Genomic DNA, 15,036 nt, shown 5'->3' with positions numbered 1-15,036 from the left:
TTTGAAATTTGTTTTAACAATAATTTCTTGACATACATTAATTCCAAATCACCTTGTATTTGCTTTATTATTTTATATGGTGATGTGTTGAAGGCTCGATAATGTTTTGTTTTATGTATTCATATAACTGCCGTAGCAAATTCTTTTTAAATATATATCTGATGATTGGTAAATAAATGCATAATTACAACTTCTTATGTAAGTGGTAAATCATCCAATCTGAACAGGTTTTATTACAAAAACAAATTTCTTATGCTTAACTCCTGCTAAGAAATTAATCTAAAAGTGAAAGTTTATGCAATAAGCTTACTAAGAAATTTAATCCTTTTAAAATCAAAACCACTAATAAACAATTCAAACTATAATTGCTATCTAAATTTAATTGTGAGTTAGTGCTTTTCCTTTTGTGTTACTGAGAGTAATAGGCCTATTACAGGTAACAGCTGTTTATCAGTCGTAATCCTTCATGCAGTTGACCTCGTTATCTGGGTGACCTTGTAGCTAACCAGATAACAGCTGTTCTTTAAAGCAGAAACCAGTCTGACTGAAGCGGTCTGTGAAGTAGTACAGTATCTTACCAACATGGCTGAAGGTGGTAAAGGAAAAATTGGAATACTTGGGAGGTAATTATTGGTATTAAGTTTTATTCGTTCGACTTATGTATCATTACTAATATTTTAGAGTAAAACAGATTTTATAGTGTAGTTTGAGATATAGCATGTTTTCAGTTCACTAAACTTTGGTTTGGTTAGGTTGTCCAGTAACAGGTCATTGACCCCCTCTTGACTCTCCCGGTTATTTACTTATATTGTCAAACAATTGCTTCATTAAAGTAGATAACTTCCATCATGTCTTTGTATATAAAACATTAGGCCAAAAGTTGGTCTTGCAATATTTATAACAAACTCTGAGAGGAAGGTTAAGTCTTTTTCACAATCTCAATGAAAAGCAATCAATAAAAAATTGTATTCGCAAACTGACACACTTTGCTCCATTAGTCTGACATTTAAAAAGTAACACTACAGATTTTTATGGAAAAAATAAAGATGTCAATCACTTTTGAGTTTTGAACCATAAAATATACAGCCTTGGGTGTTGTTCAGGGTTGAAAGGACTATAAGATACTAAATAAATTTTAATCAAATCATTTAAATATTTTTTGTAAAAAGTCATATTTTTCTGTTATTTTCTGAGTTTTTAGAAATTACAATCAACAATCGAGATTTTAAAAAAAGTTGAAAAAATGCCTATAGATATTATGGATTTAGTACCTACATTAAAATTTTAATGAAAGTCGGATCACAGGTGTAATCTGTACACATCCACACACACAGACACACAGATTACTTCAAAACCATTTTGACAAAAGAATACTTTCTCCATATACAGTACCATGTATAGGGGAGAACGTAAAAACATGCAAATATTTTATGTATAGATGTTATATTTATATAATTATTGCACAGCATATGCTAACGGTTGATAGGCCAACCTTTACTTTATACCCCTTACAGCTCCAATTTTAGGTATTTAGGTATATTTCATCAGCTCTAGTCAAGAGTGATGTTTTTACTTTCTCCCCCTAAACCCTATACCATAGTATATGGAGAAAGTATATTGTTTTTGTCAAAATTTTCGAGTTTGAGTTTTGAGTGGATACATCCGTTTTGGGTCCCCCTGGACCCAAAAAAGAGGTTTTCGAAGTGATGTCTGTGTGTGTATGTGTGTCAGAATGTGTGGATGTGTACAGAGCTACAGACTACAGTAGACTCCCTCTTATCCGGACTCCTCGGGACCGAGGCCAGTCCGGATAACGGGTTTTATCGGTTAAACCAACATCCCCAAAAGCTTGTTAAAACAGACTGTTTACTGTGATATTTGATTTAAATTTAGGAGAGCATTGTATTTAGACACATGATAGCTGGTCTCAAAACTTTCCCACGAGAACAGTGGTTTCAGTAGGCCTACTGCCCACTTCCTGCCGATCTAGTCCGGTTAAACCAATGTGCTGATAAAAATTGTCCGGTTAAAGAGATGTCATTTCCGCCCAAGTTTAGTCCGGTTAAGAGGGAGTCTTTTGTACGTACACCTGTGGTCCGATTTTGATGAAATTTGGTATGTAGGTAATCCATGGTATCTCCAGGCATTTTTTCATTTTTTCAAAATTTGTATTTTTAATGGTGTTTTTCCCATAAAATCCATAAAATAACGTAAAAATAAAATTTCTTCAAAAATGGCCCGAACGATTTTGATAAAAATGTTGTAGCTCTTTAAATTCTTAACAAAATGGTAGAACTCCCTTAATTGTAAAAACTACAGTTAAAAAGTTATTGTAAATTATGTTATTTTCCCATCGAAAAAACTTATATAAAATAAGCAAAAATAATATTTTTGAAAAAACCGGTTTTGATTGAAATTAGTATGTGATAATCCTTATAATTCCAAACAACATAATGCAACCCCCCATTGCTGTAAAAAGTTACGTTTCAAAAGTTATTGTATCTCATGTTATTATCCCATAAAAACCCATTAATAAAAGGAAAGATTGATATTTTGGGAAAAACCGATTCTGATTTAATTTTGTCTGTTATGGTCCTTATAATTCCAAACAAAATAGTGGATCCCTTCATTCCTGTAAAAATTACTGTTCAAAAGTTAATGCAACTTTTGTGATTTTACCTATTAAATATTATAGTTACTATCATCGCTTACCCATGATAAAGGTTGTTGACAAGCTAATGGGACAATGTATGTGTCAGATTGCTGATACCGTTTATTTACTTTCTCCCCCTACAGTAGTATCGTTTTTGTCAAAATTTTTGAGTTTGGGTTTTAAGTGAACATATCCGTTGTGGGTCCCACTGAACCCAAAAAAGTGATTTTCGAAGTGATGTGTGTGTGTGTGTGTATGTGTACAGAGCTACAGACCACACTTCAGTGGCGTCATTTCACCAAATCCTTGGTGGGGGCAAACACCATAAAAAATATGAGTATATTTATTTAAATTTAGGCAGAAAGTTGATGAAACTAAGAATTATTGACAACAGACAGAAACACAATAATTTTATGTTGGTAAGTTAGTCATCTAAGAAACGTGATCAATAGTTACATGATGAGTTAATATTATGTTTGTTATTATAGATTCATGACCAATTTCTCTTACAACATTTAGCAATGAATACGGTTGTTCATAGCCTATAGTTTATAACAGTTTATTTTGGTTTTTAAATAAAATACAAGTATTTGAGAACTTAAAAGCAAATCAAATTTTATCACCAATAACATAATTTGACACAAAAGTACAAAAGGCTATTTAACTATATTAAAATGGTAGTCTACAATGTTCAAAATAAATTACGTAAAATTTATACACATGTAAGTTATAATTTTAATGCTTGAATAATTCATAAAAGTAAATGACAAAGCAATGCTTCTAAAAAATCTGAATTTGTATGTATATATATATATATAAAGTAGAAGTAAGTGGTTTATCGTACAGCACCAAACAGAAAAAGTAAATGAATAAGAAAACTACTAATTTATTTGAACTCAAAATGTGCTATCTAAGACAATAAAACAATGATAATTTTTGTTTCAAATTACTGTGCAAGAATATACAGATTTTTGTCTGCTGTGCTTTTTAGGATTTGACAGGAGAAAATATTTGTATATTGGCTAGTACAGCATATTTTTTTCTCTAGCCCTGGATCCAGGGGGGGGGGCAAATGCCCCCCCTGCTCCCTACCCCCGCAAATGACGCCCCTGCCACACCCATAGTCCGATTTTGATTAAATTTGGTATGTAAGTAATCCATGGTATCTCCATGAATTTTTTTTCATTTTTTTCAAAATTTTGATTTTTAACCCTTTGAGTGCCAACGTCCGGGGAACCGGACGTTTTTAAAACGAGCCAAAAGTGCCAACGTCCGGCCGACCGGACGTTTTTAGAACGAGCCAAAAGTGCCAACGTCCGGTTGACCGGACGTTTCGTAATGATCGAACAGCTGTCATAACAACCGAATAAATACTCGGATTCTTTTAACCCATATATTAACATTGAGTCGAAAGTTGCTAGATGCGATACATCGATTTTCGTTGGTCGAAATATCGAAAATTCGATTTTTACGAAATTTTAACCTAAAAATCGCCAGATCGCGCTCGGCATTTTTAGCGCGACTTTCGGGAAAAATCATCGGCATTTTTTGAGCGTTACTTTTATTTCTCGCCTGGCACTCTAAGGGTTAATGGTGATTTTGCCATAAAACCCATAAAATAACGTAAAAATCTGATTTACTTAAAAATGGTCCGAACGATTTTGAATTTAGTACAGTAGACTCCCTCTTATTCGGACACCTTTTAGCCGGACATCGGTTTAACCGGACTATACTCGGCAGAAATTACATCTCTTTAACCGGACAATTTTTATCAGCACATCGGTTTAACCGGAGTAGATCGGCAGGAAGTGGGCAGTACTGAAACAATCGTTCTCGTGCGAAAGATTTGAGACCAGTAATCACGTGTCTAAAAACAATACTCTCCTAAATTTAAGTCAATTACTGTATTCAGTATGCATTAAAACGGTCCGTTTTAAATAATTTTTTGGGACATCGGTTTAGCCGGAAAACCCGTTATCCGAACTGGCCTCGGTCCCGAGGAGTCCGGATAAGAGGGAGTGTACTGTACATTTAGTATGCTATAGTCCTTTAAATTCTGAACAAAATGGTACAAATTTCATTTTCTTATAACTTATGTTATGTAACTTATGTTATTCTCATAAGTAACTATAAAATAACAAAATAATTTAGTTTAATGAAAAAGCCGGTTTTGATTAAAACTAATGTGTTATGGTCCTTATAATTCTAAACAAAATAGTGCAACCCCCATTGTTGTAACAATTATGGTTAAAAAGTTATTGCTTATAACTTTTGTGATTTTTTCCTATAAAATATCATATTTACACCCACCGCTTACCCATGATAAAGATGGTTGACAAGTTTATGGGAGAAAGTATGACTCAGATTGCTGATACCGTTTATTTAAATGTTGAATGCATTTCCAACCTGCTGTACTTGTAAAGCCCATTAAACAAAACAAGGTGGTTATGGAACCCTCAATCTTTTCACTTGGTTATTCATTTTATTGTTTCTCTAGGATTTGAAATATAACAAAATTAAGTTTAAAAAATGATGAATGAGGACCAGGAGACGATTCTGTTCTATCCCTAAATAGTTTTCATAATGCTCCTCATTAAAACCCCCTTATTTTCATTACTCATTCACACTCACTTTCTATGCAGTATTTCTAAGCATTATTCTTTTGACTATTAACAGAATGGTAGGTATTTATTACAGTATATAATATTCGACAGTCTCTTGGATAAATGTTCAATGGTAATAAACAAGGTAACAAGGAATAAAAGAAAGATAAAACAGTGCAACATGAATAGGTTTAATTATATCCGCTTCAAAGATCAGCTCCTTGAAACTAGCTCACCACAACCACCACCACTCTTGGGTTTGACATATTCTTGTGGTGAGACCATTTAATTCTTGATAACACATTTCAGTCAACACTTTTATTTTGTTCTCTAATACCACACACATATTTTGAAACTGGAGATATGTTCAATTGCTGCATTAATTTTAAAGCTCTGCAAAGTCTTGAGATACATACATGCTACATGCTACATGATACATGCTACCCCTGGACGCCCATTGGTTGAATTGAATTGGCCCATGATAGCCCTTGGCATGGTCTCCCTTAGCAATGTTGTCCACTGGCACTGCCTCCTACATTATCATCTTGCTGAGCAAACGTGTACCAACGTGTTGTTGACTTGCAGTGGGCTGATTGGCCGTAGCTGGGCCATGCTGTATGCTGGTGTCGGCTACTCCGTGGTCCTGTATGATGTGGTAGAGCAGCAAGTGACAGCGGCTCTCGCTGACATTGCCAAACAGCTGGAGATGTTAGCGGCTGGTGGGCTACTGCGGGGCTCTCTCACTGCTAAGCAACAGCTCGCCTGCATCTCTGGTGAGCTTAACAAGTCTAGTCTGAAGACAAAATTATGTTACAAGTTAGAAAAGTTTTATAATATCATATGTTATTTATTTATTTACATATCTTATTTTGATTTTTGTTTACTTTGAAAATGGCCTTAGAGCCGAAACTATAGTCAGTAAATATTTTAATAAATAATTCTACTTGGGTACTAAGTTTATTTATGTTTAATCTTTATTTATATACTAGCTGTACCCGCGGGCTTTGCCCCGTTTAACTTCATACTTGGGCTCGTTCGCATGGCTCAATCACGTCCTGGTTGAAGTTCGTTCGCATGGCTCAATCACGTCCTGGTTGAAGTTCGTTCGCTACGCTCACTCACCTTTAGGTTGGAGCTCGTTCGCTGCGCTCACACGTCCTGGTTGAAGTTCGTTCGCTACGCTCACTCACCTTTATGGTTGGAGCTCGTTCGCTGCGCTCACTTGCCTTCAGGTTAGCTCGTTCGCTACGCTACCTCGCCTCCGGGTTGAAGTTCGTTCGCTACGCTCACTCACCTTTTGGTTTCAAATTAGCTGTTGTCAAATATTTAAAAAAATAATAGTGCTGCACTCTGTTGGTAATCCTTGTAACTTTAATGCTATTGAATATCATAGAACAGAACCAACTTGTTTAATTGAAACAGCTGTTATGATTCATTAATTCCATTTAAATATGAGTACTCATTAGGTTATCATGGGAAACTCCAGAGCCACTGGGGCGGAGCCCGAGAGTCCGATCAGAATAAAAACCACTTAGTTTTCCTATTTAATGCCTAAAGAATCAGTGTACCAAATTTCAGCCTCCTAGGTAAGTGGGAAGTGGGAGAATTAGTGATGAGTGAGTGAGTCAGTCAGTCAGTCAGTCAGTGAGGGCTTTGCCTTTTATATATATAGATAGTAGCCCTATTTTTCTATTTTTCATATATATATATATATTAAATATTTAAGTAAATAAGTACAACTGAGCACCCTGAATATTATATTTTATAAATATAATATATTCAGGGTGCTCAGTTGTACTTATTTACTTAAATATTTAATATATCAGCAGCCCTTACACGTGAACACCTAAATTAAAACATAAATGACTAATATATATATATATATATATTAATTATTATAAAATATAATATTCAGGGTGCTCAGTTGTACTTATTCACTTAAATATTTAACATATCAGCAGCCCTATTACGTGAACACCTAAATTAAAACATAAAATATATATATGTATATGTGTGTGTCCGTTAGCACGATAACTCGAGCAAAAATGATCCGATTTTGATGAAATTTGGTACAAACGTGTAAACCTATGTTTATTCGAACGAGTTCGCGATCCAGCATGATCGAACCATGGGAACGGGGGTTTACAGGGGGTTTTATGGGGTAAAAATAGGTTTTTCGCATTTTTGACCCAAAAAACATAAAATTTAGCAATTTCTTTCCAAACCATTTTGTAGAGCTTAAAAAAACAAATAATTTAGTATATTGAAGTGTTATTATGCGCCTAATGGTTACGGAGAAAATTCCAAAAAATTGTAAATTTAAAATTCCCATGTTATTCTTATGGAGAATAAGTAAACTGTTGTAGTTTGCTTGTTTTTTTGTTTATGAACATATTTTGATCAGATTTGGAAAATGTTTTTATTTCTTACTAACTATTAACATTTTAAATAAAAAAAAAACACTTTTACCCTCCCTGTTGCAGCAAACCTAAGTAGGCTATGTGTTAAACTGATTCTATTTAAATAGGGAATAAATGTGATATTTTTAAGAAGACATTTTAGTGTAAATCCAATCAGGCAAATGGAAATTCGTTTAGTCTGCACGTTTGCTGCGGCGGGGGTATTTATAACATATATTAATTGTACATTTAATGGAAATAAAATAATCTTGAATGACAGTTTTGTTTTGATGGACTACGATCAGCTGGTTATTCAGCCAAGACCAGTCACAGTACAACTCCTCTAATCCGTCTTCTACGGGACCAGTGCTATGGTAGAAACAGTGAATTAATTGCTTAACTGACATTTATTGATCGCGCAAGATCGTGAAAGACGCTAATAAATTTCCTGTGAGCACGGGAGACATGTAATATTTTCATGATCACGGAGGATGATGATAAATGTTTCTGTGATTACGGAAAACGATGATGACGTTTATGTGATCAAAGGTGATGAACAAGATTTTTAGCAGAATTGCAGGAGACGGTGACAATCTTCACACGGCCATGGCAAATAGCCACAATATTACCACAGTAAAATTGTTCTCTGATAGGCGACTATAAGATCGGATTAAGCGAGGAGTCAGTCAAGATGAATTAGAATGGGTTCTACTGTATTGAAAGCCCAATGATCAAGGACAGCCAAACCAAGCTTCAAGGGTTCAAATGCCAAGCTTCAAATACGGGATTTGCAGTACATTTTAAAATTTTATGTTTAAACCATTTGAAATTAAACTAATCAATGACAAGTATTTAAGCTACTAGTGATAATAATGCCAGATTAGTTTGAAAGTCTATGACAGATAACCAACTGAATATTATCTGCTTATTGTACATGGTGTTTTATTCCAATATCTCTTTCTTAAATAATAATGTCAAAGGGATTGAAGTGTTTACAATCTTAATAAACTCAATTTTCTTATAAATAGATATTGCAAGACCTCATTGTACATTATAATTTCTATTATTTTGTTGAAAGATGCGTAGTTAGCACAAAATATGACACAAAAGTGTACAGTAATCAGTAATTATATTGTTTTTATGCAAACTTAAGAAAGGATTAGGTTAAAAGGATCCCTTAAAACAATTAGGTTTTATTGACTAGACCAGTTATATCACTAAACGGATGTCCCAATCAATTTATGCTATTTCTGAAGGACCAGTACTAGTCTGACATAACCGATTGATAATTACTTAAATTTTAAATCCGATACATTTATAAGAATAATTTCTGTGATTACAGGAACATCTAGTTTAGAAGGCCTAGTCCAAGATGCTATTCTAGTCCAGGAGTGTGTACCAGAAAATATAGAATTGAAAAAGAAAGTCTTCCAAAATCTGGATAAAGTTGTCGGACCAAAGACCATCCTAGCTAGTTCTACATCAACGTTTGTGCCATCACTGTTTTCTGAGGATCTCAAAAATCGAGCTAGAGTTGTTGTAGCTCACCCGGTGAGTAATTAAATTTTATTACTTACCAGTTTTATCATCGCCCAACTTTTTGATACTGTGTTTTATTTTTATGGAACAATTAAAGAGACTTTATAAATTCATGAAACTCAAAATGCTTAATATTGTATATTTTAAAACCTTATAATTTTACCATTCTTTGATCATTATTTTTTTAACAGATATATTATGCATTGCTTCATGTTAAAGATCCACTCCTCAAAATCTAAATCTAAAAGCTTTTGACTAGAAATTATTACAGTAGAACTCCAATCATTCGTACTCCACTATCCAAACCGTTTACAGAACAAATTTTTAAAATTTTAAACTACAGTAGTACATTTGTTTATTATAGAAACCTTAAGCCGTTATCACAGCAAAATCCTGACTATCACTCATACTCGTATGGATATCATCATCGTCTCCAGGTTTCACAGAATAATCATTATTGTTTACATTAGAGGGCAATTTCTTGTAAAAGGCCAGCATCCATGACAAAACAAACAAAGGAGATTTTGTAAGAATAGATTACTTTCGTCAATAGCTCATTGAATCGTGAGTTTCACTTCAGTACATGTTTCGACACATTGTCATCATCAGCTGAGTACTAGTGAAGTTTTTATTCACCCGATTAGATGGCTTCGTCATTGTTAAATTAAATAAACACATAACACCAATACGACACGACACAGAACATATACATTTACAACACGTAAAGCTTTAAGACATGCAGGCCTGCTTGAACAAAACACACGGTCACGCCGCCGCGGGTCGGGACAGTCACTTCTCATAGAGATCTATGATGAGGTGGAGGCAGGGAATTAATACAAGCTCCCTCACTTCTCATAGAGAGCTATGATGAGGTGGACACAGTGAATTAAGATAAGATGCCTCACTTCTCATAAAGATCTATGATAAAGTGGACGCAGGGAATTCATAAAAGCTCCCTCACTTCTCATAGAAATCTATGATGAGGTGGATGCAGGGAATTCATATAAGATCCCTCACTTCTCATAGAAATCTATGATGAGGTGGATGCAGGGAATTCATATAAGCTCCCTCACATCTCATAGAGATCTATGATGAGGTGGATGCAGGGAATTCATATGAGCTCCCTCACATCTCATAGAGATCTATGAGAAGGTGGACACAGGGAATTCATACAAGCTCCCTCACTTCTCATAGAGATCTATGATGAGGTGGAGGTAGGGAATTAATATAAGCTTCCTCACTTTTCATAGAGATCTATGATGAGGTGGAGGCAGGGAATTAATATAAGTTATTGAAGTTTACTTACTTACTTACTTTATTGAAGTTCTTAGCCTTGAAACTTGGCTTAATGTATTTTTTGCTCCAGTTGAGTCAAAGTATGATGTATTTCACCAAACTTTTATGTATTATTTTGAGTTATGTTTTCCTAAGAAATTATGTAGAAAGTATAGACATAGAAGCAGGTGGTTTACTGAAGAGCTAAAGATTGAAAAACAATCAATTATTGAGTTTGCTAACAATGCTAGAATTTTAAAAAGCAAAACCATGTACAAACAACTAAGACAGAAGAATAAAATGTTTAGAAATAAGGTTACAGCTGCAAAAAAACTATATTATCAAAATAAAATAAACAACTCAAGTAAAGCCCCCCATACACGAGCGAGCATGTTCGCGAGCATGCTCGTGACGGTGTTGGCGACGAACATGCTCGCCTGTGTGTGGGATCCGTCACGGCGAGCATGTTGGGCTCGGCGCTCGGCTCGTCGGACTTGGCGAGCCCGAACACGAACATGCTCGCGAACATGCTTGCCGGTCTGTGGGGACGACCAATATGTTTGAGAGCATGTTCGCCGCTGCAACTTGGGTAGAGATAGGCTAAATGATTTCATCCATGTAGCCGTTACTATGATTCCAGTTACACTCGTGGACTCATTACAAGTAACCGTTCCGGTTCCAAACGATTACTTCGTTACCGCCATTACAAAGTAGCCGCAATAGACAGATTACACTTGTAATCATCATGGTGTTGATACTCTGATGTATTCCAGTTACAGTAATAGATTTAGAATCAATGTTTACAGAAGCTAAATAAATATTTATTTGTGTTTGTAACGCAATAAATACAAATTCAAATGAGTTTCCAAAATAGAGTGTTCATCAATTACAATATATATATTACTACACAAATGTGTAAAATCAATTCTGTAGTAATTTGTCACAATTAAATAATTCTAAGGCCCCTATTAGCCGTGAGCAACATGTGGCGCAGCTAGTGGAGCCGCCGGTGTCGTACGTGTAGAGGGGCATGGAGTCAAATGGTGCCTATTAGCCGCGGGGAGACCGGTGGCGCCGCCGAAAAAGCTGCCCGAGGTGTTGCCGGGAGTGATTTTGCCCAGCAACATGTGTCGCGACCGTTTTAGTGTCCAGGCAGTCGGGGGGCATTGCAGTATATGGAGCCTATTAGCCGTGGGCAACATGCGACGCCACTGACTGCGCTCGCATGCACTATTAACGTGAAAACGAAGCCTGTCACACAGTCTACATCGTGGTTTGAGTCGATTGAGACGTGCCTCACCATATTGCTGTTATATTCATTAGTGACTTCGGTTCACTTTGTTTACCAGTGACCCTTTTAACTTCTTTCCTTCCTTTCATTCTTTCCTTTTTGTGTCATTAGCGTTTTTAGTCGTCTTTAGTTTAGATAAACAATGTCCAGTGCTAATAGTGACGTGCAAATTGTGGATGCAGTCACTCAACGTCATGTTTGACACTAGAGTGTTGTGGTGAATTCCGCTGTTTGAGCGAGCTACGAATGTATCGCGCAACTAGTGTCCAGGTTCCAAAACGCTGTGGGCCACCGGCGGCTTCACTAGCTGCGCCACATGTTGCTCACGGCTAATAGGGGCCTAAGAAAGGCTAGAATAAGCAAAACTATGAAAAATGTTATTGCTCAACTCTGGAATTTTAACCAACATTATTTTCAAACCATGACGGATGAATTTAATCCGATAACTTAAGGCCTGGCACAAACGGTCGATTTTTAGATCGGCCGATTACAAAATCTGCTAAAAATCAGTCGCCCCTGATTTATGTCTAAGAAATAATGCGTATGTTGCAAAAAAAAACTAAATGCTGTAATTGCAGCAAAAAAGCAGGAGTAGGCTAAATAGGCCTACACACAACTTGACTGTCACAGAGCACAAGAGAAGCAAGAATAGGCCTAGGAACCGCTACCGAGCGACGAGCATGTTCGCGAACATGTTCGCGAGCATGCTCGTCCGTCTCTTGGAAACGCCAAGCATGTTCGCGAGCATGCTCGTCCGTCTGTTGCCAACGCCGAGCATGTTCGCGAACATGCTCGCCCGTGTATGGGGGGCTTAACATGAACAAAACCAGCTGGAAAATTATTAACTCTGAAGTCGGTAAGGCAAAAGCAGATAACCACATTACTAGTGTTCATATTAACAATCAATGTTGTTCAGACCCTTATGTTATATGTAATTCATTTAACAATTATTTTACTGATTTGGTTGACACAAACATTGTTCCTAATTTGGATTCACTTGTTAGGGATGTAAAGGACAGTGTAAAAGTAGTTGAGTCAGATTATATAATTCCGGGTTTTCATTGTATACCTGTTGATGAGAAAGAGATAGACGAAATAATAAGTCATCTTAAAAACTCATTTAGCACCGGCTATGATGAGGTCCCTGTGGTGCTCATCAAAAAAGCAAAATTACCCCTCAGAAAACCTATAGCCCATTTAGTAAATTCTTCCTTTGTATCAGGCATTTTTCCTAATAAACTAAAAATTTCTAAATTAATTCCATTATTCAAAAAAGGAGATAGATATGAATTATCAAACTACCGTCCAATTGCTCTGCTTCCGGCCATGTCCAAAATATTTGAGAAAGCCATGTACAACCGTTTATATAGCTTCCTGGAAAGTAATCACCTTTTTGAGGACTGTCAACATGGATTTCGAAGTGGTAGATCAGTTGTGACAGCTGCTACAGAGTTTTTAGAGTCAGTTATTGATTGTTTAGATGCAAAATAAAAGGCTCTTGGTATTTTCATGGATTTAACCAAGGCATTTGACTCTATAAACCACAATCTACTTTTAAATAAATTGTCTAGCATCGGAGTAAAAAATAAATCTCTTCAATGGCTAGAATCATACATTTGTAATAGGAAACAATTTGTAGAAACTATCCAATTCAATAATCAAATGAAAATTACTCACAAGTCAAAAATTAGAACTACTAGGTGGCGTTCGCAGAAGCATCCACAAAATTGAGCGGAGTCATCAATGGTTCATATTATATTGTTAGCGAATTTCCCTATAGGGAAGTAGCTATTACCGTAGGTCTCATGGTAAGACCTAGACCCGGGACCGATTTACTTTTTCATTTTGAGGTCCCCAGAGGCCAAAAACACCATCCGTTCAAATTCATATATATATATATATATATATATATATTTATATATGTGTCCGTTAGCGCGATAACTCGAGCAAAATTAATCCGATTTGGATGAAATTTGGTACAAACGTGTAAACCTACATTTATTCGTACGAGTTCGCGAACCAGCATAATCGGACCATGGGATCAGGGGTTTATGGGGGGTTTTATGGGGTAAAAATGGGTTTTTCTCATTTTTGACCCTTAAAACTTTAAATTTCTAAATTTCTCTCTAGACCATTTTGAAGAGCTTAAAAACAAATAATTTAGTATATTGAAGTGTTTTTGAATGTTCAATGACTACGGAGAAAATTAAAAAAATTGTAAATTTAAAATTCCCATGTTATTCTTATGAAGAATAAATAAACTGTTCTAGTTTGCTTGTTTATGGATATATTTTAATCAAATTTGGCAATTTGGTTTATTTCATGCTAAGCTATCAATATTCCAATTGAAAAAACACACCTCAACATCTCCCCGTAGCAGCAAACCTAACTACTCACTAAACTTAATGTTATTTAAATAGGAAATAAATCTGAAAATTTATAGGGAATATTTTAGTAGAAATCAAGCCGGGTAAATGGAAATTCGCTTAGTATGCAGGTTTGCTGCGACAGGGGTATTTTTGTCATACTGCAGTGAAAACAGTCGTCATTGATGCATGCGTTGCGGGTCTAAAGTAGCATTTTTACTCTTTAGGGAATAAAATTCGTTTTTAGCCTCTATGGAGTAAAACTCAGCTGTTGTCAACTCAGTTGTAAATTTCTATTGTAAACGATTGAATACGTATCGAATTATGTAACGATTCGTGCTTCATAATCATTTTAACCTACAGTCTACAGTCTCTTTTCATAGCATTTTAGCATTGCAGATACATTAATCCATTCCCACACTCAACACTGCCCACCTTTACTACTTCCTTCACCACCCCCTACGTCGTGGACCTGTTTCCGTCTCTTACCATAGCATTTTAGGATTGCAGATACATTAATGTAATTGCCAAAGACAGTTCCCACACTCTGCACTGCAAGCCTTACTAATTCCTTCACCATTTCCTACGTCATAGACATGTTTCCTTCCCTTCTCACAGCATTTAAGTATTAGATACATTTATCTAACTGCCCAAACGGTTCCCTCACTCTGCCCTGCCAGCCTTTACTACTTCCTACGTCTTGGGGGATGTTTCCTTCCCTTCTCATAGCATTTTATGATTGAAGATACGTTAATCTAACTGCCACAGACGGTTCTCAACTCAACATATGTTCATACCTACTTCCTAAGCCACTTCCTACATCGTGGACCTGTTTTCATCACTTTCCATAGCATTTTAGGAATTTAGATACGTTAATCTAATTGCCACAAACATTGCCCACACTCCGCAC

General features: G+C 35.8%; 1 protein-coding gene across 1 annotated transcript in view; it reads left to right on the top strand.

Annotated features, from left to right (window-relative positions):
* LOC129002032 (lambda-crystallin homolog) overlaps positions 1–15,036 on the top strand; it is a 57,826-nt gene that overhangs the window by 26,031 nt on the left and 16,759 nt on the right. Inside the window, exons 2-4 of the mRNA XM_054429535.1 lie at positions 437–623; positions 5,842–6,029; positions 8,998–9,206. Of these exons, the coding sequence (XP_054285510.1) occupies positions 583–623; positions 5,842–6,029; positions 8,998–9,206 (438 nt within the window). The 5' untranslated portion in view covers positions 437–582. The remainder of the gene's footprint in view (positions 1–436; positions 624–5,841; positions 6,030–8,997; positions 9,207–15,036) is intronic.

This window comes from Macrosteles quadrilineatus, unplaced genomic scaffold (assembly GCF_028750875.1).
Source record: "Macrosteles quadrilineatus isolate MER2022 unplaced genomic scaffold, UCM_ALF_1.0 Scaffold_9__3_contigs__length_116548681, whole genome shotgun sequence".
NCBI lineage: Eukaryota > Metazoa > Arthropoda > Insecta > Hemiptera > Cicadellidae > Macrosteles > Macrosteles quadrilineatus.
This window is presented reverse-complemented; position numbering and strand designations above follow the sequence as displayed.